Raw genomic sequence first — 25222 nt, 5'->3', positions numbered from 1 at the left:
TGTGCACCACTTGTGAACACCCGCTCTAAACCATCAAATTCTTCCACAGAAAGCCGCTGGAAGACACCCCGCCATTTTGGTCTCCAGTCGCTCTACGTCTGGGTAGCCAGTATCGCTGTGTTTATGAAGAGGCATCGTCGTAGACGGTGTCTCCAATAGCCCCGGCAGAACACTTGCAGCGTGTTAAGGAGAGTATGAAAAAAAGAACACAAATTCTAAGCTGTCAAATTCCACAATGCATGAGCCGCTGCACGTAGGACATGCAAATGTTCTTTTTGACGGCCGTCCTTACAGTCGCGAAGCGCACTACTGATTGCACCGACTGTGACCAACGTTTGCGGCACTGATGTTGCACCTGTGTACATGACGTGCACGTGTACGTATACTGCCCATTTCCTGCTGCGTTACGCTGTTCGGTACACTGTCGCTCTGTTGCCTTTCCGTCGGCTGTTACCTTTCCCGTGAACAACCAAAGACGTGCAAAGCTGTATCGATAGTATTGGAATTCTGGGGTGAACAAAACAAGGACATACATAGTCTACGAAGTACATTGTGTGAAGTGCACATAACATGCACTATCACTGTCGAATTAACCTGAGGGCGCGTTTCAGATTCGCTCGTGACTTCAAAGCTGGCGACATCTCTGACGGGAGGCATCGTTACCGAAGACTACAAGTGTATATGCTTGGGCGTTATGCTGGAGGTCCTCAGGACACGGACCAGCACAGTCGAGAGCTGATAAAGAACTGGGTTTATTCACGGTTTTGAAGTTTAGACGCTAGCTGCGGCACCCTGTGTTAGGTGAGAGGGCGACGGAGAAATGGAGCCACAGGAAGCGACGACAATGGTGCTGTGCTTTTACGTAACACGTCCTTGTTGAACAAAACTTAAGAAAATTGCACAACAGATATTGACCCAAAGCTTTGTAGTGGTTTTGTTCTTTCCTCGAAGCTGCCGGCACACGCGACTTTATCGCTTTTGGTTATACCTCCTTAGCATAGACGGCAGAAAACACGACGGATGTAAACAATACGCCCAGAAACGGACACTAAAGCACATAATCTGGCGATGCCCCTGCTCACCTGGGGCTGCCGTAAACATTCATAACGAGGAAGCTTTGGAGTCTCTCCTTCGAAGCTCGAAACTTGAAGACCAACTTGAAGCCATCCTTCTGGAGACTGGGGCCTCGAAGAACCAAGCGGTTCGCCACACAGGCCTCTAGGTGCGAAGCCCCCTACTCCCTCCTGGGTCTGCGTACCTGAGTTGGGAATGTATAGGGGTGCCTCCTATATATCGGTGGACAATAAAGTTTTTTCTCTCTCTCTCTCTCTTGTTTATGTTGCAAGACACGACTTGATTTATCTCGAGAGATCCGATTCTACATTGTTCGAGGCCGTTGCGGTTACTCTGCACGCATATATTGAAAGTTCGTTGTCAGCTTAATATTGAGCACGGTCTAGAGCGGCGGACATTCTGTTCGACGACTTCAGAGCATGCTCGTTGCTATCGTCGCCGCCGAGTCATTCATTCAGTTCTTTGTGGACGCAGATCAGCCCAATAAAGTTTCTTTTGGAACCCCTTTTCGCTGTCTTCCTCACTGCCGGAATGCCGTCACTACTACGTGGCATTATGCTTGTTACGCTTTACCCTTTCAAATGGAGAAAGTCCGTGACGAGCTGCGGAGTTCGATCTGAGGAGGTTTTCTCTAGGAGAGGTTCGTGCGGATGCCAATCTAAAGTGATTGACAGCTTTTAACCAAGACTTCAATACCCCTGCTTAAAGTTGGCTAGTACACACTCATGCTTGCAATATGCTTGTGCGCAAGGATGCGACGATGTCCTTGGTGGAGCGTTTAAGCACATTTGCCGGGCGTGGTGTCGGCATAACCAAGCTTTAACCGATGATGCCTTCGGTCGGGTGTACAGCTTGCTTCTAACGTGTTAGAATGGTCTAGTTCAAATGGTCATGACGAAAGCGGCTCCGGTAGAGTTTACTGAGAAATTTTATTCTGGCTTGCTTCCTCCGAGGCCCAGAAAACTTGGTGTTGTTAATTGAAAATTCAGATGGGGAACCACGTCTGCGTTTTTTTAATTGCATTTGTATTCATATTCGGTGCAAGAAACTTGTTTATGACTAAAATATCACGACTCAAGCCACGCCTGCCAGCAATTAATTCACTTCAATGTACCGACAGTTAACGCAGCTGTAACGCTGATGATGGCCGCGTAACCTTTATCCTCAGCTAGCACGAGCGACTACTCTCCTGCTCTGAAGAGAACTGCAGAATATGTTCTATGATATCAATCATGATACGGCATACTCGCAATAGAACAGTACGTGTACACCATACAGTCATGGCGCAAATTCGTGTTCCACCTCATAGAGGAGACTTCAGTCACTTCTCTGCACGCATTCTGTGCAGTAGGTCGGAGCAGTGACCGCAGTGATGAATGCAAACAGCGCAGCGCGCTGAACTGTGCTTACTCAATTTTATTTTTATTATGTGCTATTTCTTCTGAGGTTATTTTTACACTCACAGGTAATACATTCCCCGGACACTGCAAGAAACAGCGGTTACACCGAATATTTATTTAGCCATGTCCTGACCAACTGTCAATCTTCGCAACGTTATGCGTCAGCACCAAAACGCATCAATCAAAAACACAATCTCCAGTGCGTGGAACGCAATCTATAGTCGTTAAGAAAGGAGATATAACGACCAACCGTATCAATAAAGCGCAGGTGTGTTGTATGTAGCACTCTGAGTATCGATCATTCCATTAGTCATGATATCATTCGAAGGACAACCTTGAAAACAATGCACCACCCAATATGGGCGGCTGCCAATTTCCACAGCTGCCATAATTCTGATTCGGAGTGGCACATACAACCGGCCGTATAGTGTCTCGAGCCCACTTATAACAGCCGCGGTTACAACGAACACTCGCTTAATACGAACAAGGGCGATGATACCGTCAAAATGTACATTAGGGCAATGGGCTATGTCTCAGATACACCGAACAACCGTGGCGGCTTAACTCAGTTATAATGAATGAGGATGCGCCGTGAACTCGGCCCCGTAGTCTAAAAACTCGCGCTTCCGGTAAGCGCAAGGATTGAAGAGCGTGTCCTAGCCTCGCTGCCCCTCCCTCCTCCACCCTTCGTAAATAACATGAGTACACAAAAAAGCAACAAAAAATGCAAGACACTGTCGACAAAGCGGCACAGTTTTCTCAAATGCTGCATCAAAAACGCACGCCTTGAAAACAGCTTGTTCGCAACTATGAGCTCTAGGCGAGGAACATAAGCGTGAATGCTCTGGACAGCGTGGAAAGCGCAGCGATATGGTCTTTTTTAAAGAAGCCGACGCGCATAACGAACTTTTCTAATAAAAGCCAGTTTCGTCGGTCTTCGTATTTCTCGCTGTAAAAGAGAAAGTCCACTTAATACGAACCTCGGATACAACGAACGCTATCCGCGCGACCATTAGGTTCGTTATAAGTGGACTCGACAATAAGGTGAGACAGGGAAATCGCAATGCTTACAGACAGTCCAGCCAGTTATCAAAGGTCAAAAGTCTTGAGTCACCAAGGTGGAAATGTATGGCTGGACCTTATGGAATAGCCTTCTGAACACTCAGCAACGCTATCAGTAGAACAACTTTGCCAACGATACGTCCTTTTCATCACAAAGGCTCGGCTATTGTTTTCTGGGGGCGCCTAAGTCTCTTCAATCGCAGCTGCATCATTATTCATTTACCGACTCTCAATCGAAGCAGCAGCCATGACATTCGATTGGTTCCTGCTCAGTCGAAGCTGCCATGCAGGCGACAGAGAGGTGCGGAAGAGCGCTTCGAGAAGGATTGTCCAGCCTTCGGCGCCTCGCGGCGACGTCTGGCCGTCCTCACACAAGGGACCCGCATGCACCTACGGCGCAGAGCCTCGCACTGCGCCTCTGCCGGTTGCCGCGCACGTCGGCAGATGGGCCGCCGAGATGCATGGCGCGATAAAAATCGTGCGTGCGTGAGTGCGGGGACCGCGCGACAAAAGGCCAAGAGCGCGCACGCGAAACGAAACACGGCTCTGGCGCGAGTCTGTGCGCGCGTTTGAGTGCGTGCTTTTATGGAGGCAGGCCTCTTCTTCCGAGGAACTGGGTGCTCGCCGGAACACATTAGGGCCGAGTGTGTATGCATGCTTGCTTTGGGTGCTGCTCGGCGCATCACCTGACAAACACGCAGGCAGTTTCATGCGAGTGCAACGGGCAACGCATCCTTATGTGTAGCTGCCCTTAGGCAACGCCGCCTAGAATACAGGCGAGTCCTGTCCAGTCCAGGCGGTGTTGCTTAAGGCCCACCTCCCAAAGGAACTGCAGTTTCTGTCGAGTGATTTACGCTATCTCTTGGCTGTTGACGATATCATTGCAGCTGACAAAAGGTAAGCGCGTAGCGTTCTTCAGATCGAGAACCGGGCGAAAACGATAGCCATGAAGTGTACAACGATGACGTCGTAACCGGCGCCGGCTCGGCCAACGTTACCCAGATGCATCCCCAGGGTTAACGGGTATAAGGTACCCGTTAACCTGGTATCGATGCACTGGGTAGCCATTCCTGTAGGAGACACGTACGTCCTCCATTTTGGGGCAGAGGCTCAGTGTTGCACCGCAGCAGTATCATTCCAGAACATAGCATTTTCAATTCTCTTGGCTGAGAGATGATCTTTAACTTGCTACTGTATACAGACGTCTTACTTCAGGTAGAAATTTAAAAGCTACATGTCCATAGCACAGGTCTAGGAAATGTCAGTTACCCACGCGGAGTCTCTTTATCGAAGAATTGGTGTCACCCCCTTAACGGCACAGCTGGCATCCAGGTTCTGTACAAAAAAAATATCGCTAGTGGAAAGAGCCTGCAGCATTACATGGACAATGTAACTTAGAAGGACGCGTCTAAGCTAGCCAGCCAGTCAAGCAAGCAATCAGTCAGTCATTAAGCGAAGAAATAAATCAATCAAATTAATTCCAACCGTACTGCGATATTCTAATCATTAGAAAATTTTGCTCAAAGAGCTGATTAGTGATTACTTAGCGCTGAAACATAGAAGTCATCGTGCATACTACGGAGAACAAACCCAGGCACGAAGAATCTGCCCGCTCGTATAGCAAACGAGCCTGCACTGACACGATACACCATAAACACGAATACGCCTATGCGGGAGTAAAAAGGGAGTAAGCTCTCCTCTTTCCCTTTTTTAAAGGGTGTGCCCTGGAGGACAACTTCACACCCTTTTTACTCCTTTCCGTTTAGAGTGCAGGTCTTGCGGCAGGAAAGAAAGTGCCAATGGCAAGCAATGCGCCCACTGGGGAAGTCACCATGTTGAAACGTCCGCTTCAACTGCCCTCTTGAAGCCCGCGACCATATGGGCGCATCGCTCCAACCCTTTACGTATGCTATAAGCGCGAAGCGAAAGCGCTTACCGTTACTCTTTCTTCTAGTTTTCGTTAATATGGACACTTTGGTTCCGGGACTGAGGTGTCCATAAGGCGAGTCGTCCGTAGCAACGAATCATGAAGAAAAACAAACAAAACGTTCTAAAGGAACTATTTATGTCTAAGGACAGCTTCTCTGCATATTTGAAGTCAGTGAAGCGTGGCCTTGATGAAAGAAAAAAAAAAGTGAAGCGTGGCCTTGTGGTAAAGCATCCGCCTCGCATTCGGGAGGTGCTGGGTTCGATCCCCAGCGCCGCCGGGTACCCACCGGTTTGTTTAATGGGTACAAGATTTCCCCTGGCCTGGTGTTCGGCTCTTCTAGGGTGAGATGCTTCGGAAAAGGATCTTAGAGCACAGTCCCAGAGATGGCCCTGGTTTCCCGGAGGGGGAACGAGTACAGGCCCAAGCAGCGCTCCCGCGTGATCTTTGGGCTCGGGTTACTCAGGGACGCCCCTGATGACTTTAGTCAGCGGGGATTTCCCTGCAGCGAATCATCTGGAGACTTAGTCGCAGCCGCCTATCCCTAGGCTGCCGCGGCGTATGAACTCTCTCGCTTTAAGTCCTGGGATAGGGTCACCACAAACCCTTCCCAGGATCATCATTAGCGTCGCCTCTTATTGACTGGATTACAGGAGTGCGCAGCTACTCCCAGCGTTACGCCTAGGGCCTTCATCGCCAGTGCCCGCACCCCGCTAGGTTACAGGAGGACGCTACCCCTCCCAGTGTTAGCCCAGTGTTAGTGTTGTCGTCCTGTCCGGACAATGGCGTAAGCCATTGTCCGGACAGGACGAGTTTCCATATTAACGAGGCGTAAGTACATTGAAAAAGTTTGTTCCCCAGAAAAACTGTCCTTAATTCGAGTCGTTTATATTAATGGTGGGTCGTAATAACGGGATTTTCCTGAAAAATCCTCCAGGATTTTCTCACTCCGCTTATAAAACGTACTTTGGTCTCGAATATGTAAGGATGCCGAAAGGCCCTCGAGCTGACATTTCGGGGGCGCACTCTTGGAGCCCCGGTCATCGAATTTATTCCAGCGCTCTGGCGTCCCAAGATGCTGCAGCACTACTCAAAATTATGTTAACTCAGCTATGTACTTATTTTGTTTCTTCCTTGCAGTAACAGTTGTACTGATAAGCTTTCATTCAGCATGATTCCGTAGTCCAGACATGTGCTTCAACAAAAGAAATCACGCTTCCTAGATCAAGTTAGTGAATACTTTCCATTTATACATCATAACAAATGCTTAAATGCACTCCAAGAGAGCTTCAGAGGTTGAAATTGTGGTAAAAATTGTGGTATAAATACAAGAAAGAAGGGAACAATCGGGGCATAAGATGGGCGTCCATCTACAAATCGCTTTTGAAATACCGACCAGGTTTTGGTCCTGGTAAATGCCACAAATTAAAATAATAATAAATAATCACCTTGCGAATTCCAGGACGATCAATACCACGATATATGTTTAGGTGCGCTAGCAGTTCGGCTTTCCCTTCGGTGCCGGTGTTTAGACCCGTTGTTCACGGATGGCAGTTGTTCGGAGAGCGCTAATGGGTTAATGCCCATGTATGCGGAATTGGTCATTCTCTCTTTTACATTCATATGTCTCTGGAGGTCTTCTTAGCACTCCTGGCACAGTGGTGCAGCGGTCAGGTTAAGATGCGCCACTTCCCTTCCATGGTAGGTGCTGCCATCGGCGGGACTTGAGTTGCTTGGGTTGGGTTGCGATTCACGCAGCTCTTTGCGATCAGCCTCTCGCGATTAATTTAGCTGCCGCCTGACACTGTGGGCAGGTGTGCAGCCTGTCACAAAACCGACTTGAGACAGACAGACAAACAACAATGGCTAAAAGCGCACTAAAATGCACAACATTTGTTGATACACAAAGCCTGAAGGCTACTGTTAGGTGCAATACAGACTATGGTACAAGAACAAGCACTCAAAACAGCAATGGTTCACAAAAGGTATTTAAAAGAGAGTAACAAAAAACTACGCTTTACGCATGCTTTCTAGTGATGAAGCCAAAATAGCTTGAAGGAGAGGGAAAAGTTACTTATATCACTACTAATTCCAACCACAATTTGGGCACCATTAAATTCGATTAGTCTTCGATCGTTTGTCGCCGGGCGACGCCGCTATGATATACAGAGACGAAGAGAAGGTGAGGGGATTGGTTGAACGGTTCAGCACATGCCAGTCTTGCGTCGAGCCTGACATACATGGAAATAACCTTTACTTCCTCGAAGGCTAACTAGATCCATGCCGACTGCTATATCCCGAACATATGACACACAGTTCAACATTCGTTGTGCCCAGAACACACGTTCCCGCGAGTAAGTCATTACGGACTTATGCAAGTACTTTTATAGGCGATGCTTCCGCTGCGGCGGTTGCGACCGCAGTCAAAACGCACGGCCCAGACCACGCACATTACTATGTGTCGTTCGTAGCAAAAGATAAGAAAGCCGCAACCTCAGTGTCAGCCTGATATCAGAGCACCCCGTGTAACCAACATCCATTATTATCGGTGCTGAGTTACGAGCGACAAAGTGAGCAAGTGGCTTTCCCAGAGTACTTTGAAGGTCTGCCCTGGCATTTATTCTTTCTACTACATTCTTTACATCCCGCAGGCGCCCGAGAGGTCGACCGGCGGTGATGCGACGGATGTTGCTCCGGAGAGGTTCCCGCGAGTCGGGTGGGGGGTTATTTCGCGGACCCCGGTGCGGGGGGCCCCACGGTGGCGTCGGGACTCCGAGAGGCTCGCACACAGCGAGTTCTCTGCGCCCGGGGAGCGAACTCGACTCGGCGCGGCGAAAAACGCGCGCGCTCCCAGATGATCGTCGCTCATTGTTGGGCCCCGGTGCAGAGATGCTATCTGGCCCGGGGCGCCCCCTCTCGGCAGATGTTCGTCCCCTCCACCGCCATCGGTGCTGGCGGCGCGAACCAGGGGTAGCGAGAGGTACGGTGGTGGGGGGGAGTCCCAAACTGAGGAAGAGGGTAGCCCTCAAAAACGCATTGGGAGAAGAGAAAGAGGGAAAAAAAGAAAGAAAAAAGAAGTAAAAGAACGGAGGCAGCGGCTGCAGCGACAGGAAGAAGAGAAAGGCGCCGAGCGCTGCGCGCGGCGCGTTATCGCGCGCGGGCATCGCCAACGCTCGCCGCCGTTGCTTCCCCCCACTGCCGCCGCCGCCGACAGTTCCCTGCACGATGGACATTAGGCTTAGCGCTGGGCGCCAACCAGCCGTCTGTAGCTGCGCCTTCGGGTCTGTTGTCCGTTCGTCCAGGTCCTCTCCCCGGCGAGCTTTGTTTCCGGCTGCCGCCTCCGCGGCGTTTTGTTCCTCCTCCTAAAAAGGGGGGAGGGGGGATGGCACAGCTGAAGGTGAGGTTTCTTCCCCCCAAGTCCCCCTCCTGTTACACGCATGTACGCTGCCAGCGCGCACGCAAAAGCAGCCCCCTTTTCAGCTTAGCATATAGTGCCGCGGCACTCAGACGAGGAGACCTTCTCGCCTCTGAGGTAGCTGTCGAGCACGGGACTGGCAGCTTTCAGCCTCTGTGCCGGCTGCTGCTGCTTCTGCTGGGTGTGCTCCACTTCGCTTTGCGCGTTGCCACTCGCCGTGTTCGCGCTTGTATCAGGAGCTCCTCCTCTCCATCTCGCTCTCTCTACCCTCGCTTCCTCTTCCCTGCTCCGCCGCCATTTATTTTTTTAAACCTTTTTGCGTGTTATTATCAAGAGTCGTCGATGCGCACTTAACAAATCGCCCGCTTCCCACGAATCGCAGGCCCCAAGATGCTTTCCTTAACCTTCTGCCCTCCCTTCCTGTCGCTTCGGGGGCGTCCGGTGCTGTTTTCTGGTGTAGGTGTACTGTGTCCGCGCGCTTATGTATATAGAGAGCCGGGCTGTTCGCGTGGACGGGCATGCGCCCGAAGACTTTGGAGGAGAACACCGGCGTGTGGGACAACAGCAGCACCAGACAGGTCGGTCGAGACAGTCTGCCGGTGGTGTTCTGTGTGTTCCCCTTCCTCCCCTCTCAGTTGTCTGTTGACAAGTCGCGCACTTTTTGAGGTAGACGCAAGGCAGTGCTTCTCCCACTGGCGCCAGAATTGTCAAAGGCAACTTGCGCACCATCTGTCCGTGGGTGCACTTGCAGGGGCAAGCTCGTCTGCGAAGCAGTTGCTTAGATTGAGGGGAAATATTTACAGCAGTAGCTGCGTGACAGGCGCTTCCTAAGAATTAAATGGCGTCTCGTCTTCGACGTCAAATATATAGTAAGCAGTTCCTTCAGTTACCTGGCCAAACTATAAATAAAATAGTTCAAGTAGGCCAGACAGCTGTAAGGAAGGGGCATATACGGTATACGGCATATATACGGTATAAATACGGTATATATATATATATATATATATATATATATATATATATATATATATATATATATATATATATATATATATATATATCAGAAACAAAAAATCTCACTCAATCATAAAATTCACCGGATAGCACTAGTTAGCGGTGCTGTACCTCAAGTGCGAAAGCTTCAGTGATTACGATGTAGCCCGGTCGCGTATGCTTGCTTCGCGTAACTTGCTATGTCGTTCTCTCTCTCTCTCTCTTTTATCCGTGTCTCTTCCCTCGCGCTTTCGTATTTTCACTTATCATTTCCATCACCTTCCTGCATCTCCTGCTGCAGCTCCCTCAGACTCTAGCCCTAACGCTACTTCCCGGTTTGTGCTACTTCAGAATTTTATTTTTCTACGTTTCTTTTTCTTTCCATCTTTTTATTTTTCTTCCTTTTTATTTTTTTATCATTTTATTCTTCTTAATATCTCCACCCATTTTTTTTGTTCATTCGACAAGTGTGACTCGAGGGATAGGTTTAGAAAGAGGGGTGAGAGATATAGAAGAAAATTTGAAGAAGGAGTGCAGGTTACTTGCGCTCAAAGCCTCAGAAATTTTTCTACATTCCGATTGTCTATTGTGTAGTTTTGTTGGTTCCCTAAGTGGTTCTTGCCCATATAAGCCGTCGCATTCCTCCTTGCAGTAACTTTCTCGCACTACTCGACGCAACATACGCTTCGCCTGTTAACATATATGCACTGCAGTGAAGGTGCGCCGAACTGAGGCTTAACTTGTTCGCGTCATTATTGTTACAAATCGCGTTTTTTTTTTGTATAGGTTTGTGAGCGCCTTACGGTATAGAAATTATAAATAATAATAATAATAATAATAATAATAATAATAATAAATTCAGGGGGCACTTTGGCTCCATAAAGTGCTGCAAGGCGAAAGCGTTTCCTGGCGCACTGTTTTTTTATTTTCATGATTTTTGTTTAATTTTTAGTTTTCTTTCTTTTGTTATCGTTATTTTTTTTTATGAAACCCATGCATTCACTAGATTCGCCTTTATTCGTGCTCAAACCCTGAGCCTTCGTGGCGGAGTGGTAGCGTCACCACTTCAAATGCGAAAGGCCCTGGTTCAATTCCCAGTCTCGGCACAGTTTTTTTTTTTTTTAAGTAGTGACGCCGAAACGCGGACAGATCTGCCGATACGGCTGCTAACGACAGTATTAGACGTTAAACGCTTTCGCCTTAATAACTCATGTGCCATTTTTATTCATTGGTACAGTCGTCCACGCGCCTCTCTACAGCGCCGGAATGGCACATCGGGGAGTACACTACCGCCACTTACGAGTTACGTACTGCTCAAAACAAGAAAATATCGCGCGTGCACATTTCTAAGGATAGTTTTAAACTCCTCGTGGCTTTAAAAACTATATCGGGTTGGTCAGGCTGCGGCGATTGTCTTAAATAAACAACAGAGCACGCCGTTCGAGTGCTCTACACAAATGCGTAGACGAGTGCACATTTTCTAACACTACAATCTATACATTCTCATTTCCTTCCTTTTGTATTACTCACCATAATGTACGGTGCCACAGTGTATTTGCAACTATCAAGGAACGGCTTCGCGCCAATTGCTGTTGTTTATTGAGATCCTTCGACAACAGCTGTGCTTGAATAAAGATAGACACCCGGAACTTGTGTTACGATTGCACCGCGAGACACGTTTAAAGCAGCGGAAATATAAACAAAAGCAACTTCGTGTTCATATTGTGTTAAGGAACAAATTTTTAGCCAACAGAAATCTGAGCATGCCAATGAAATAAGCCAAAAAATATTGATACCAAGGAAAGCACACGGGCCGAGGTGTGGAGCTGGTGAATATACTTTCGAGGCTGGTGAATACACGCAACATGAGTACACTCGGAAGGAGAAGGTGTGAGAGAGTCGCCGCCGTTGCTCAGTTAGTAGAGCGCCGTACATGTTATACGCGGGGATGCAATGGCTTCGGTGACCAGCGGTCTCTATAAAATCTCTCTAAACGGTCTCTCTGAAATTATCTCTTATCTAAAAGATCGTACAAATAATTTTCGGCTCTGGTCAACGCCACCATAAAAAAAAAAACAGAAATCATTCCCTTATGCTTTCACTGGTGTCAATGGCTTTTGGAATGTCTATATATCTCTATTTGTATACATACTATACACCTGGAGTTCCATCTGATATGTTTTGCTGTTTCAAAAATAAGCTTTTCTTAATTAGAGGAGCGCTTTTCTTCGGCAGAGAATAGTTTAAGCGGTGTAAAGCATCAGAATAAAGCTACGTGCTAACTAGTAGGCTGGTTAACTAATATTGAACAGATAACTTTTTAACTATTGCAGTTAGTCTCCTTATTTACTGACAGCAAGCAAGCCTACAGTAAGTAATATACATATCAGTTTTAGAATTTCGAAAATTCAGTTACCCTTGGCGGAGTGGCCCAACAAATTTTGGTTACATCGGGCCAAAATGCGTGCGCTTTGCGAGAAGCTTAAAGTCAAAGCAACCCCTTCAGTGCATGTATAACTTGTCGAAATAGCCACAATTGTTTGGGCCACAGCGCCGAGGGAAACTACATATCACTTGTGGTGATATCCGTATCACCGTAACAAATCACCGTAACGAAACAAAACAATACGTTACCTAAGCGATTGCACCAGTGGCGCCATCTCGCCAAAGGAGGGGGCTGGGGGTGTTTTTCGGGACGGCTGAAGAAGCTTGTTATCAGCTGCTTTATCAATGATCACAAAAAACTTTGGCCGTAACTACAACTAATTTTCAAGCCTGTGTTTAAAAACGTCTTCAAAACTCTAGCTAAACAACTCCCACTCCCCTCCTGTGACGAATTTTCACGGCCGACAAACTAGATTGCGCCCCTGGTCCAAACGCTTAGATAACGGCTTTTGTTTCGTCGTCACCGCAGATGATGTGAATATCCGACTTTTTTTTATCGATTCTGCCAGGTACCGAAAACAAACGTGGCGTAAGACAATTCTGCCAACCAAATGCCATTTCTGTGCGAAATTTCAGCTCGAACAATTCATCAGTCTAGCTCAGAGAACCATTCTACGGCCCGCTTTTGATTGCGAAACACGCTGTATAACGGCGAGAAGCCAGCGCTATTAAGAATGGCGTTTTGGGGAGGTTCCATTGTTTTACGCCGCCAGCTGAATAATATGCACCTTCCTGGGCCATGCGCGTCGGATAACTCCCGAAGCACCCACTGTCAAATCGTTTCGAGAACTCTTACAAGTGGATTTTGTTATCTGCGCCCTGTGGTCATGTATGACGAAACGAAGTCATGGTGCACTTTACGGAGGAGGAAGTGTTTATTTTTTTCTTCCACAGTGCTCGTTTTTATTCAACGATTTCAATGCGTGACATTTAAGCTGCTCACTAAACCTTAAGGACCAAAAACAGAAGAGAACGTACAGCTGCGGAAATATGTTACATTTGTTTACCACGCATCTGCCGAGCCCAGCAAAAGGTTCATAATTATTAATATTGCCAAATTTTAGCACTTCAGATTTCGGCACACTGGCTGAATCAATACCCGCAAAGTGTTGTCCTTAAGGCTATATAATTTCAGTGGGTGAAAATTCGAAAGAAATTCTGAACATTAGTTCTGTTGATTATATTACCTATGGAACATCACGATGATCAGCTGCTGACAGCAGTAGCCGTAGCTCTTCAGCGCACGTCAAAAATGGAAAGTTTTAGCTTAGCGAAGACAGACGAGCCAGAAAGTGTACCTTGCCAGCCGTAAGAGGGCGCGCAAGCCATTGCGCATACGCATAAGCACTTGGCCGGTAAAGTGTACGCCAGCGTCAGCAAAGCTTATTATTCTTTAGCTTACCTCAATCAGAAAAGTCGTCTGCAAGCCGAGGGACGGACGGAATCTATTTAGAGTGGAATCGGTGAATTATTTATGTGACTGACAGTCTGAATGGCTTTCTCTGGCACAGCAGCGCCACGATCGCTCTTCACCCTGGTGCGGCCCAGTTATTTCGCTCCTTCTCTCGATTGAAAACGGTCTGCCTAAGTCAGCTAGCGCCATCTGGAAGCCAAGTTGCAAACAACGATGAAGAGAGGGAAGAGATTTGTTCCATCGTGCACAAAACCACCGACATGCTGCTGCAATGCTACTTCGGTGTTGGGTGGGCGGTAGAAAAAGCAGTAGAAAGAGCAGGCAGAAAAAATAAAATGTCTAAATTAAACTGGTCACTTAGGTTACTATTCCAGAAATGAGGAAACAGATGTGCAAAGATTCGCGTTGCTGGGAACAGTCGGCAAGGAACCGAATATGTTTGCTAGTGCTTGCGACGTTTGAGTATAGTATATATCTCAATTTCACCTCGTAATAAATTCTTAAGCCTGCGCTAGATTTCCAGTCACATATCATGCACTGTTCCGACTGAACCGCAGCTCATTTACGGATTGCTGTTCTGTCTGAAATGAACCATATATAACCGTTCATAAATGCAGCACTGCGCCGACGGAATAGATGACAGAGAACTTGGAGTTTTCAGGGAAGTATGGTGGCGGGAGCCTTGATTTCAGATCTCGGAAAACTGAATGAGACACCCCTTCTCCTTGTGCTGCTCATTCGCAGATCGCGACCTAATTGCTCATAAGACGTCTATCACGTATCACTGAGCAGTACATTTGTTGTCAACACCTGAATTTGTTCCGGAAGTCCAAGCGGACGCTCGTTTGTTGGCCATCTCTCCGAGAGGGAAATTGATAAAATCGTTTACGCAAACGCCACTGCGTGCCACTCATGGAAACAGGGGTTTCCGCTGAGAGTATGTGGTCAACTCTTGGAGGGGGAGGTTGGGTGCCAGGGGTGCAGGTATTATCTGCACTATGCATTTTTTCTAACGCTCTTCTTTCCCGCAGAAAATTCCTCACCCCCGCCCCTTAGATCCCGCCCATTTCCAAGCATACGGTCGCGAAAAATAAGGCTTGAGGCTCCTGCAACTTGCGCGGGGCCCGGTGATGCAACAAACGGAGCCCTTTGCCAGCACGCAAAACAAAACGACTCATTCTTCCCCGTGCGTCCGAGGGGCCGACAGTAAATAACGGGAAAGCAGAATACGTGTATAACAAGTATGCTCGCGGTATACGCAGGTGGGCGGGGCAGCAGCAAACGCGTTACGCGAGGCGCCGGGACTTGGAACGTTGCGCTCACGCCTCGGAGCGCGCCTCGTGCAGTCGCCTCTCCTTGGGACGTTTCGCGGAGCTGGCTCGAGAGGGCAGGCTGGCGGCGGCGGTGGACACACCAGCGGCGGCGCCGCCGGAGCGCTAATGGTTCGGCGGCCGCTAATGACCGCCGCTGCCACGCGGTGCGTCGCATGTTCCGATACTGTGCAACGCTGCTCACCGGCCCCCGGGAGCGTGCGTGCGATGAGCTGCACGCAACAGCAGCAGCAGAAAGAGCGCAACGCCCGCGCGCTGGGCGTTATAAATCTTCGCCTAAACTGCATGCGATACGGCGCGATCCACTCGGCACTCTTCGAAAGCTGGGCGGCACCGAAACACAGCCGGCTCGTTCTGCTCAGGCGGCAATGTTTCTCTCTGCAGACGTTTCGGCGAGGGGAAGAACATTTTCGTGGCGTTGTTGGTAGCGAGAGAGAAGGATATTGGGAGAAGGGGAGTGGCGGCCGCGGACGGTTGCACTCGGATATATACTCGATACACACAGACAGGGGTTTAAGGGCTCGTTTGGAATCCATTACTCATTGCGCATAGGCATTGCGCATGAATTATGCAGGGCGCTGCCGCTTTCGCCGAACCACCGCAACGCCACCACCACCACCAGCGCCGAGTTTGCATGGGGGCTCTCTCGAGTCGGTTGCCGCCCGTGCGGCGAAGCCGGGATGTTGGCAGGCGACCACCTACCCCCCCCCCCCCCCCCCCCCCACACACCCCCCTTTCCCCCCGCCCCTTTCTTTCTTTTAACCCCGACGCTCTCTCTCTCCACAGGTGCTCGCGTTTCTCGCATTGTTCGGCGCCGCGCTGACGTGTGCGTGCGTTAGTGCGTACAGGTATAAACGGTCAGGGAGTGTTCGTGTGTGCGCTGGACGTATCGCGGAGGCGTTCGCGTTGTACTTCGCGCGGGCACTTCAAACATATGAATAATGGAGACGGTGCGCCCGCCGCGTCGGACCAGTTTCACGGAGGCGCGCGCGCGCGTGCATAGCGTGCAGTGAGTGAGAGGCTCTCGCGGTGTCTCGTTGCGTATGGCCGCAGTGGTTAGGCGTCTGTTTGCAGTGCTGACAAGGCCGCTGCCTATCGCAGTCACTCAACTATGGCTGCAGGGCAACCAGGACTTCGTCGACAGCACAACCCGTTGAAATTTCGGGTCTAGCTTCACGGGTGCCATGGTCGCCGTGTTCCATTGCAGCGTTGTGTGGTATCTGGCGTTGCTGTGCTCCTAGCGCTGTCTAGAGCTCGATGTCTAAAGCACACGCTGAAGATTTGCCGCATGACGTCGCAACAGCCGCACTGAGAGTGAATGCCAGATCAGTTTGTCTTATCTTCGCCGCTGCAAAGTCTTTGGGGCTCACCTGAACAATATGAACACTTTGGCTCCCGGGCTAAACTGTCCATGAAGAGAGTCGTGAGTAATAACGAATCGTCAAGAAAAGGAAAACATATATTATTAGAAAAAACGCCTAGTGATTTGTGAATAGGGTCTGCTTCTATGCATGGTGGTAGGCAGTAAAGGGAAAATTAGGCAGTGTTGAGAGCTTCAGATGCATTGTGCTGGTTGTTATTGTCATCAACACGTTCACTGAGTTGTACGTCGCCGGTGGGTCATGCCATTTATTCGTGCTCTGCGGCCTTGAATACTGGGTGACGCGATGAAGCCGCGGGACAGATTTTGCTGTGAGGTCCTCTCTGAGAGACCGCACAATAATATCTGACCCATGGCCTGAATTGGGAACAGTTGGGTATAAGATTTAATGGAGAATACCTAAGTAATCTGTGATTCGCTGATGGCATTGCCTTGCTAAGTTACTCAGGACATGAGCTGCAAAGCATGGTCAGTGAGTTAGACAGGCAGAGCACGCGAGGTGCAATTGGCAGCGAGGTGCTGGAAGTAGTAAGAGAATATGTCCACTTAGTGCAGGTAGTGGCCGCTGATCCGGATCACGAAAGCGATATAACTAGAAGAATAAGAATGGAGTGGAGCGCCCATGGCAGGTTCTCACAGGTCATGATTGCCAGTTTACCAATATCCCTCAAGAAAAAATTATACAGCAGCTGTACCTTACCGGTACTCACCTAGGCGGCGGAAGCCTGAAGTCTATCGAAGAGGGTTCAGCTTAAGTTAAGGACAACGCAGCGAGCTATGGAAAGGAAAATGATAGGTGCAAGGCTAAGATATCGGAAGCGGACGGAGTGGATGAGGGAACAAACGCGTGTTAATGATATACTAGTCGAAATCAAGAGGAAGAAATGGGCTTGGGCAGGGCATGTAATGCGAAGGCAAGATAACCGCTGGTCCTTAAGGGTAACGAAGTGGATTCCAAACGAACGCAAGCGTAGCAGGGGCGGCAGAAAGTTGGGTGGGCGGATGAGATTAAGAAGTTTACGGGGATACGGTGGCCGCAGCTGGAAAGAGCAGGGTTAATTGCAGAGACATGGGAGAGGCCTTTGCCCTGCACTGGGAGCAGTCAGGCTGATGATGATGATGATGATGATGACGATGATGATGGCTTCATCATATGAGCCAGTGTTCGTGGTCGAACAGCACGAATAAATTACGTGACCCACCGTTGACCTACGAAGCATTGCACGTGTTAATTAATGTAGTGCGGTTTGAGGCTCCTAGTGGCCCACGTGGCATGTGCTGGCATCTCACGAACTGATAACGTATTTCTTACTACAGTCGGATACAACTCAATAAAGAAGCGGCTTTTCCCCGTCAGAGGGCCCCCTTCCAGCCAATGGCGTCGGCTGATTCTCATGAGCCTGCTATAGCGTGACAATGCAGTAAGTGGCACATGAAAGCGCATAGTTTCCTCCCTCCATGGTCGGGGATAGCCTCCTCTCTGCACTGCTGCGCCGCACTCTGTCGTCTATATTAACGGGTGCCATTTTAACGGGGCACGCCTGTATACAGACCAAACCGCCTCAGTATAATTCTACATTAGGTGCGGATTACAGGAGTTACATGAGTTACTCAAAGAAAAATAAATCTGTTCCTATTTGCTAATTCGATGAAGACTGCGGGGGGGGGGGGGGGGGGGGACTATTCCGTCATGCCTCAATGGTACAACAACGTATACTCCCCAGCGCAACGCGAAAATCGCGGGGCTTTTCGCTTCGCAGTATGTCTGACAATGTTAACAACGCTGAAGGAATCCTTCATGCGCCGTGCTCCGCTGAGTCGCACTAATAGCGATTGCTGCCGTTTAACACGATAGCGCTAATTAAAGCGATCGAGTCAGAGTCGTCGGCGTCGTTGACCATGAGCGAAAACTCCATGAAAAATCCCCAGAGAAGCAATCTAGCTTATAGGAGGCAGGTGGGCCACCTTAGTCACGTGACCTTGCGACGTCATCGCAACCTGCCCACCAGATTGTGAGCAAACTGCCCACCCTACTGGTGGCAGTAAAATTAATGATTGGTCGCTCGGGAAGAGCAACCTGGGCCGCACAAGGGCCACCGCTGTCAGCACCTGCCATTGCAGGGTAGTGGCGCATAGCTAAACCGCCGCACCACTGCGCCAGGAGGGGTATTGAGGAGTTCCAGGGATCTATGAATGTAAAGAGTGACCAGTTCTGCATATATGAGAATTAATCCATTACACTATCACGTTATACCCTTAAAGGGACACTGAGGAGAGCTCTATTAATATTTTTTATAGCAAAATCCGATAGTTCGGCATTTCATGGCTTTGTTGCCACTTGGCCGGCAGCGAAAGATGCATTTATTTCTAAGAAATTTGGATTCGAAGTTGAAATAGTTTTTCCCGCCGCTCTGATTCAAACTTGGGATTCTGCTATGAGGACACAGAACTAAGTGACGTGAAACATGACATTCACATGACGTAACGCAGACTCCGTGATTTCTGGTGTCCAGCAGTGCGGTCCAGCAGCAGCCGAAAAGAAAGCTACCGCCGGCCGCACGTTGAAGGCATCTATGGGCTATTGCGGCCGTCGCTTCGTTTACATTTGCACCGGCGTTTTGCCAGCGTTACAATGAATCCCGTTCTCGAAGTCGTCAACGAAGTTCTCGCAAATAGACGCCTTTAGCATACCGTGTACCTTGTTACCGTTAGCGGAATACCGGGAGCCCCCATACCGCTGAGAGCAAGCGCTGATTGGTCCCGGCGCTGCAGGAGCGCGCGTAGCTATCGGGTACGTGGCGCCATCTGGCGACGTCAAGGAGATTTGCGCATGCATTTGCTGCGCCTCAGTGATTCGTAGCTTCTCGTGTCCTAGTGTTGCTAGAACTGTTGGTTCTAGCAACACTGTTTTGTCCTATGACGCCATGAAGCTTGTACTTGCGAGTTTGGCCTGTGGCGGCGATACCTGCATTTTGGTTCTTGCTCGTTTCTATGTTACAGGAGCTTTGTTGCCAGTATGAATGGCGTTTTGGTAATCAGGAGCTGGTATTCTGTCGATGCAAGTCAACTTCAATTTCTCCTCAGTGTCCCTTTAAGGCGGAGCTTAAGTGTCCCTTCCACTTTTTTTTTTTTTTTTCCAACGCTGAAATGCTCTCACGACGGTCTCACTTTTTCTAGCCGTGTAACTCTTATAGCAGATAAATAAAGATGCGTTTGCAGCAGCCATGCAATCATGGCGTCCTCACGGAGAAAAATGTTGCTTTAATTTGATTGTTGTTAGGAATTAAACTGGGGACATTATAAAATGAACACAGTTCGCATTGGCGGTGTTACAGTAAAGAGAAAATTTCTTTGCAACGAAAAACAAAGAGGATGCATTGATCATGACCTTCTGGTCTGCCTTTCTAAAACAGAGAAATGGGCAAGGGGAAAGAAGAGGGTTGTGACTGTAGAAGGCATTTCGCATGCGGTATCTAAAAAGGCGCATGTATTAATTGCCCAGGAATACAGTGTAATTGAGAATTGATCGTTTACTTCCTTGAATGCGCTTCTTCAGCTCACCTACGCGTAAAAAGTTCAATATAAATCTTTAAGGTTTATATGTTAATCGCTCACGAAGTCGTTACGCTTTAAAGTCAGCAATTTATTTTCCTCTGTGCACACAACAGTGCATTAACATTTAGCCCGAAAAAAACTTTGCTGCGAGGTGCAGGTAGAAACAAGAAACATAGGTTTTGAATTGTTTTGCAGCTTTCCAAGATTGCCTGATTTATGACTCGCATAATTTCCTGTCCTTCAAAACATGCATGTAACCTAGGCCGCTGGTGGTGCAGTCAAGGAAAGCTCACTATTCAAACAAGATTTTTAGCACTGGGGTCACAAAAATAGAGGTTACTACACATACACACTTATGGCAACATGTACAACACATTTTGGGAGAAGAGATCTTGTTCACGTTATTTTTCGGATCAACATCGTTAGCACAATCAGGCAGGTCACATACTGTAGCGGAAAGGCATCATCCATTAAAAAAACGAATGCTTATACTTTGGCTGTATTTATTGACTTCGATTGTGGGTTTATAGGGTTTAACGTCCCAAAGCGACTCAGGCAATGAGGGACGTCGCAGTGGAGGACTCCGGGTAATTTTGACCACCTGAGGTTCTTTAACGTGCACTGACATCGCACAACACACGGATCTCTAGCATTTCACCTCTACCGAAATTCGACCGCCGCGGCCGGGATCGAATCCGCATCTTTCGGGTCAGCAGCCGAGCGCCTTAACCACTGAGCCACCGAGGCGCATGCCTTCGATTACGTCCGACATGAAATACTATTAAGGAAGCTTCAGTTTTATGGAATCCGAGGTACACAAATATACTTTTAAATACGGAGTTCCACAACACAGAATCAAGAAAACACTGAAACATGTGTACCTCAGAGGAATGGGTGGAACATTCTCTTATGCCATGTGGTATTTGTTCTTTTTGTACATAGCAAATATTAATTGTACAAGTAAAAATGCATTTTAAGGTATTTCTAATTATTATTTACTTTATGGATTTACTTTTTATATGATGCGCATCAGCATACACTTATAGAATACTCCAGGTATTTTTATTTATTGTGTCTTTGTGTACTACCGCAACTGTACTTTACCTATCCCGTATATACTCTGCAATCTGGTGATGAAATTTTGTCCAATGTACAGTATTACGAGTGTTTTCGATGAACTCTGCCTGTGGTTTCCACTTCTGTCAAAGGTGAGATGGCCTCGTCAGGCGGGAAACGGCCTTGAGCCTCCTCACCCAGTACAAATTTTGTTATTTTGTCCGAATATAAAGACTTCTGCTAAAATCACCTCCAATATTCCATGTTTTTCGTCAGACGCGGTCACCTTGCCAGAGTCATTTTCCTCGTCTAATCTCCCCCGTCGACCCTCTGAACCCTCTGGCAACCCACTGCCCAAGTCCATCAGGCCCGTGAATTTCAACTATAGGCTGTCATTAAAGGACACAGGACAACAACACTCCACCATATTTCTCGATTATTTCACGTCTCGCGGCTCTCTTGACGTTTGTTCGACATCAAAAGACGTATTTATTGCTGAGAAATTTGAAGCTAAAATTGGAACATTTTTTCTCGGTATTCAGTTCAAGCTCGTGACATTGAAGATGGTCTCGAGATACGGACTCCGTGATAGCATGATCTAAAGTGTATGGCGATGTGGCCTAGCCTCAAAGATCCGTTACAAAAGAATTTCTTGACATCGCGGTTTGCTCGTAAACGCGGCCTGTGATGGCAATACTGTGGTTAATTTCTAGGCGTTTTCTGTACACGCAGTTTTGACCGACATCGCAGCGGCTGCCATTTTGTTTGTGGAACAGTGCGAAAGGATGCCGGCGTGTCTAAAGGGATTATCGCCTCCTGTTCCGGCGTGCTCTGCTGAGGCTAAGCGCTGAACAAGATGGCACCCGTGACGTCACGTGAATACCCGCTACCCTATAAAAGCCCTGACAGCGAATGCAGCCTCTTCGTCATATATCGATACAGGCCAACTTCAATTCGTCCTCAATGTCCATTTAACGCGTTTGTTAACCATGCTGAATTCTTTCTGCATTTCTGCTTTCAGGAATTTCCTCGAAATCGAACTTCACAAGCGTGCTTAGGCACAACCGAAACCGGACTTATTGGATAGGTGCAAAGAAAAAGGAGGGAATCCAGCGTTTCAAATGATGCGGCACATCGCAAAATGGTCTCTGGCGAAGAAAATGCCGGTCAGAGGTGTATCATTTTCCGGACACGACCGACGAGGCCCCTTCGAGACTCGTGCCATCTTCTTACGTTATATGTTTGTTTCCATTCTCAGTGCCTTTCTACGCTTTTTCAATAAGAGGAGCCACTTTTCCAACGGCGCGTCGAAGGGGCCTAACTTAGGGAGAGGGGGCCAGGCTCGCGGACAAGAGAGGTGAATCCGGTGCCACCGTTCCATTAGCACCTGTGGTTTGTGGCCAGATACCGCGTTCATTCGCACAGATGACGAAGCTTATTTTTAGGCACCGTATTATGTATATACCAGACTAAGCATTCCATAACAGCCGTGTGATTTAACCGGCGCCATTGTTGAGCTGATACTCATCTCGTGTGGTCGGCACCCCAGTAGTCTAGCTATACATATGCTAACGAACCATATAGCTGCGCGAATGCCTATAGCCTTGGTCGGAATGCATACTTTGTGAAGACACTGTTAAACCTCAGTAATAATACTTGTTTCTGAGGTTACTGAGAGCTGTTGTGGGGCCAATTTGTGTCAAAGTCCCAAGAGGAAGAGAACAGCCTAAGTTTACTAGCACACACGTTGACGTTCCATAATGGTAAGAAACATAATGCACATAGGGTCCTTTGAAAGTTCTGGAACGTTCCATTTTTGCTAGGCTTAGCTGGCGACTGCTGTTCTGCGACAAGAAGCCAGCTCATATGTACTTTCGTTGATTCTTTGGAGCCTAAAATCTACAAGATGTAATCCAGGGCCCAACAAGTGAAATCGACCTCTGAAGACTTGTCCCAACCAGGCGCAAGCTCCCGACCGAACAGAACAGAAACAAGTATATGGTGAAGCTTTAAAAAGAACGAAAAGAATGCCTCAGCTCGCCCTACTATGTATAGCAGCCTTAAACCGATTATAATATAAAAGAAATAGGCAATGAGCCAAAATTTAATTTTCAGAAGAGCAAAATGTTTTACGCCACCAGCCAAACAACAGCCAAGGGAATGGCTCCAAGGGGTATGTGTGTGTCGGGGGGATGGGGGGGGGGGGGGGGAATATTTATAATGCGACAGCATAAAAGCTTTCACGGGATAAAAGCGTGTCGTCGGTCATAAAATTCGCCCATTGACCGGAGGGAGGTGACGTCACCAGACCGGATAATTCCCTCTGACTGTAGGTAACTGACGTCACCAGAGCCGAAAATTCCTATTGGCTGGAGAAATGTGGCGTTACTTCGAGTAAAGGCGTCAACAGCTTCTTATTCTATCGCATTGTCAACAAATAAGGTAATTAGTTGTGACTGAATTTTTTGCAATATATCAGAGATGTAAATACAAAGCTTCTATGCACTCTGTAACAAGTATGGTCTGATCTAGTCTTCTCCACTTCCTGGATGCTTAATGATGCCGCGCGTAGGAGCAGGGGTATAGTCACCACTTGCTTCCCATGTGCTTGATCCGCGGTGTCTCGATTCTTGGAGGTCTCTATCTGCTCTTGCTGCCGGCAAATGTTTTGATAATTACCTCGACAAAACTAGAAAAAACCCTCGCCGCAAACATCCACGACAGCCCTGGTCGCGTGATAAAGAAAAACTCAAGCTCCCGGCAGACAAACATGCGGATGCGCATAAATCCCCCAGCCACTGGTCTCGGAAGCCATGTTGTCATAAGTACAACTGCACTCAGTGCACCCAGCAACGCGCAGGTGGCAACAGCAGTGCGGTTTCAGCTTTACAGCAGTCTCATTCCCCGTAACAGTACGTGCGCGCTTTACGTGAGAACAGACGGCACCCGACGCCTGTGCTAGACGAGGAACGCCGGGCGGCGTCTTTTTGCGTAACGTGTCATGCGCCCCCTTACGCAAGGCTGCCGTTTGAGCGCGGGTGCTGCCCCCTGTTGGAGGGAAGAAGATGCGTGCGGGACGCATCTGAGGCAGCCGGCGGCGTCGCATCCGTGTTGGCAGCCGGGAGTGCGCTCTTGGTAAGTTCAGTCCCGGAAATTCGCTGCTCGAATCGGCGTGGCGACGTAGCAGTGTGGAACCTGGCATTACAGCCCGACTGCGGTGCGACTGCTTAGACGAGGCATGGCCTTTTGATATGACCCTTGTGGAGAGAACAGGAAAGAGTGCTGAGTGTTGCCTGAAGTCATATTGATATTACTGGCGACGAGTACCCTCCAGGTGCTTCTCTATAGAGGCGGTCACTTACAGAACTTTGAGTCCACACGGAATAAAAACTGCGCTCTGCGTCACGGAGGCTTCCTCGAAGCTTTTCAAGTTCTTTTTCGCTGCTTTGTTTCAGCACGCTTTATTTTTCTCATCTAAGTGCCCAGCAAGCACTGAAACTCCACTGAACGTTCATGGGACGTCCTGCGGACGTCCCACACGTCCCTAAGACATCCAGAGGAGATTCAGTATCCATTGGCTGTTTGTGCTACTGTGTATGAAGGGAAAAAGAAGCAGAGAACAAAACTAAACATGAAGGAGAACCCAGTGAACAACTAAGTGCATCCTTAGAGAACGAATTTGTTCCAGGGTACACCTTCTTAGATGAGTGCGTCCAGCCACAAACGAAAGACCAAGCGGCGTGCTTCACACAGTGTTTTCACTGCATTCATGACGGGCATACAAACTGATAAAACGCTCATTAAATTTCATGCTCGAATTTCAGCCCATGCAGCCAGGAAGTCACGAACTGCGTCCGAACAACGCTCAGGGTAACTTGCGCCTATCTTCGATGCATAAGTTTATTTCATTACACAGTGGAGTTAATTACAAGAACGAAGAAATGCTTCGTAGACATAGTGTTCTTTTCAGAAATTGCCAGGCCCATGAGCTTTTTGCTAGACCTTACACTGCCGCTCATATGGCTTGTCCAATTCTCTAAACATCTGAAATGCGAAGACAACTTCCCTCCTCACTTCTTAGGAGCTTTTCAGTGCTAGGATTCCTACCATAGTCATGCCATACGGCCCAAAAGCAAGCCTGAGGTCCGGAGAAAGTTTGAAAAGAGCGA

The 25222-nt window shown here is 48.4% G+C and overlaps 1 protein-coding gene across 1 annotated transcript in view; it reads right to left on the bottom strand.

The window, feature by feature from the left end:
- Positions 1-8101: 8101 nt before the first annotated feature.
- LOC149358472 (uncharacterized) overlaps positions 8102-25222 on the bottom strand; it is a 35562-nt gene continuing 18441 nt past the window's right edge. The window contains exons 3-4 of the mRNA XM_089567554.1: positions 8720-8825; positions 8102-8469 (exon numbers count right to left, since the gene is read on the bottom strand). Of these exons, the coding sequence (XP_089423680.1) occupies positions 8102-8469; positions 8720-8825 (474 nt within the window). The remainder of the gene's footprint in view (positions 8470-8719; positions 8826-25222) is intronic.

The sequence above is a fragment of the Amblyomma mixtum genome, chromosome 2, assembly GCF_055824585.1.
Source record: "Amblyomma mixtum isolate Tamu chromosome 2, ASM5582458v1, whole genome shotgun sequence".
NCBI lineage: Eukaryota > Metazoa > Arthropoda > Arachnida > Ixodida > Ixodidae > Amblyomma > Amblyomma mixtum.
Note: the sequence above shows the minus strand (reverse complement) of the source record. Positions and strands in the feature narration are given on the sequence as shown.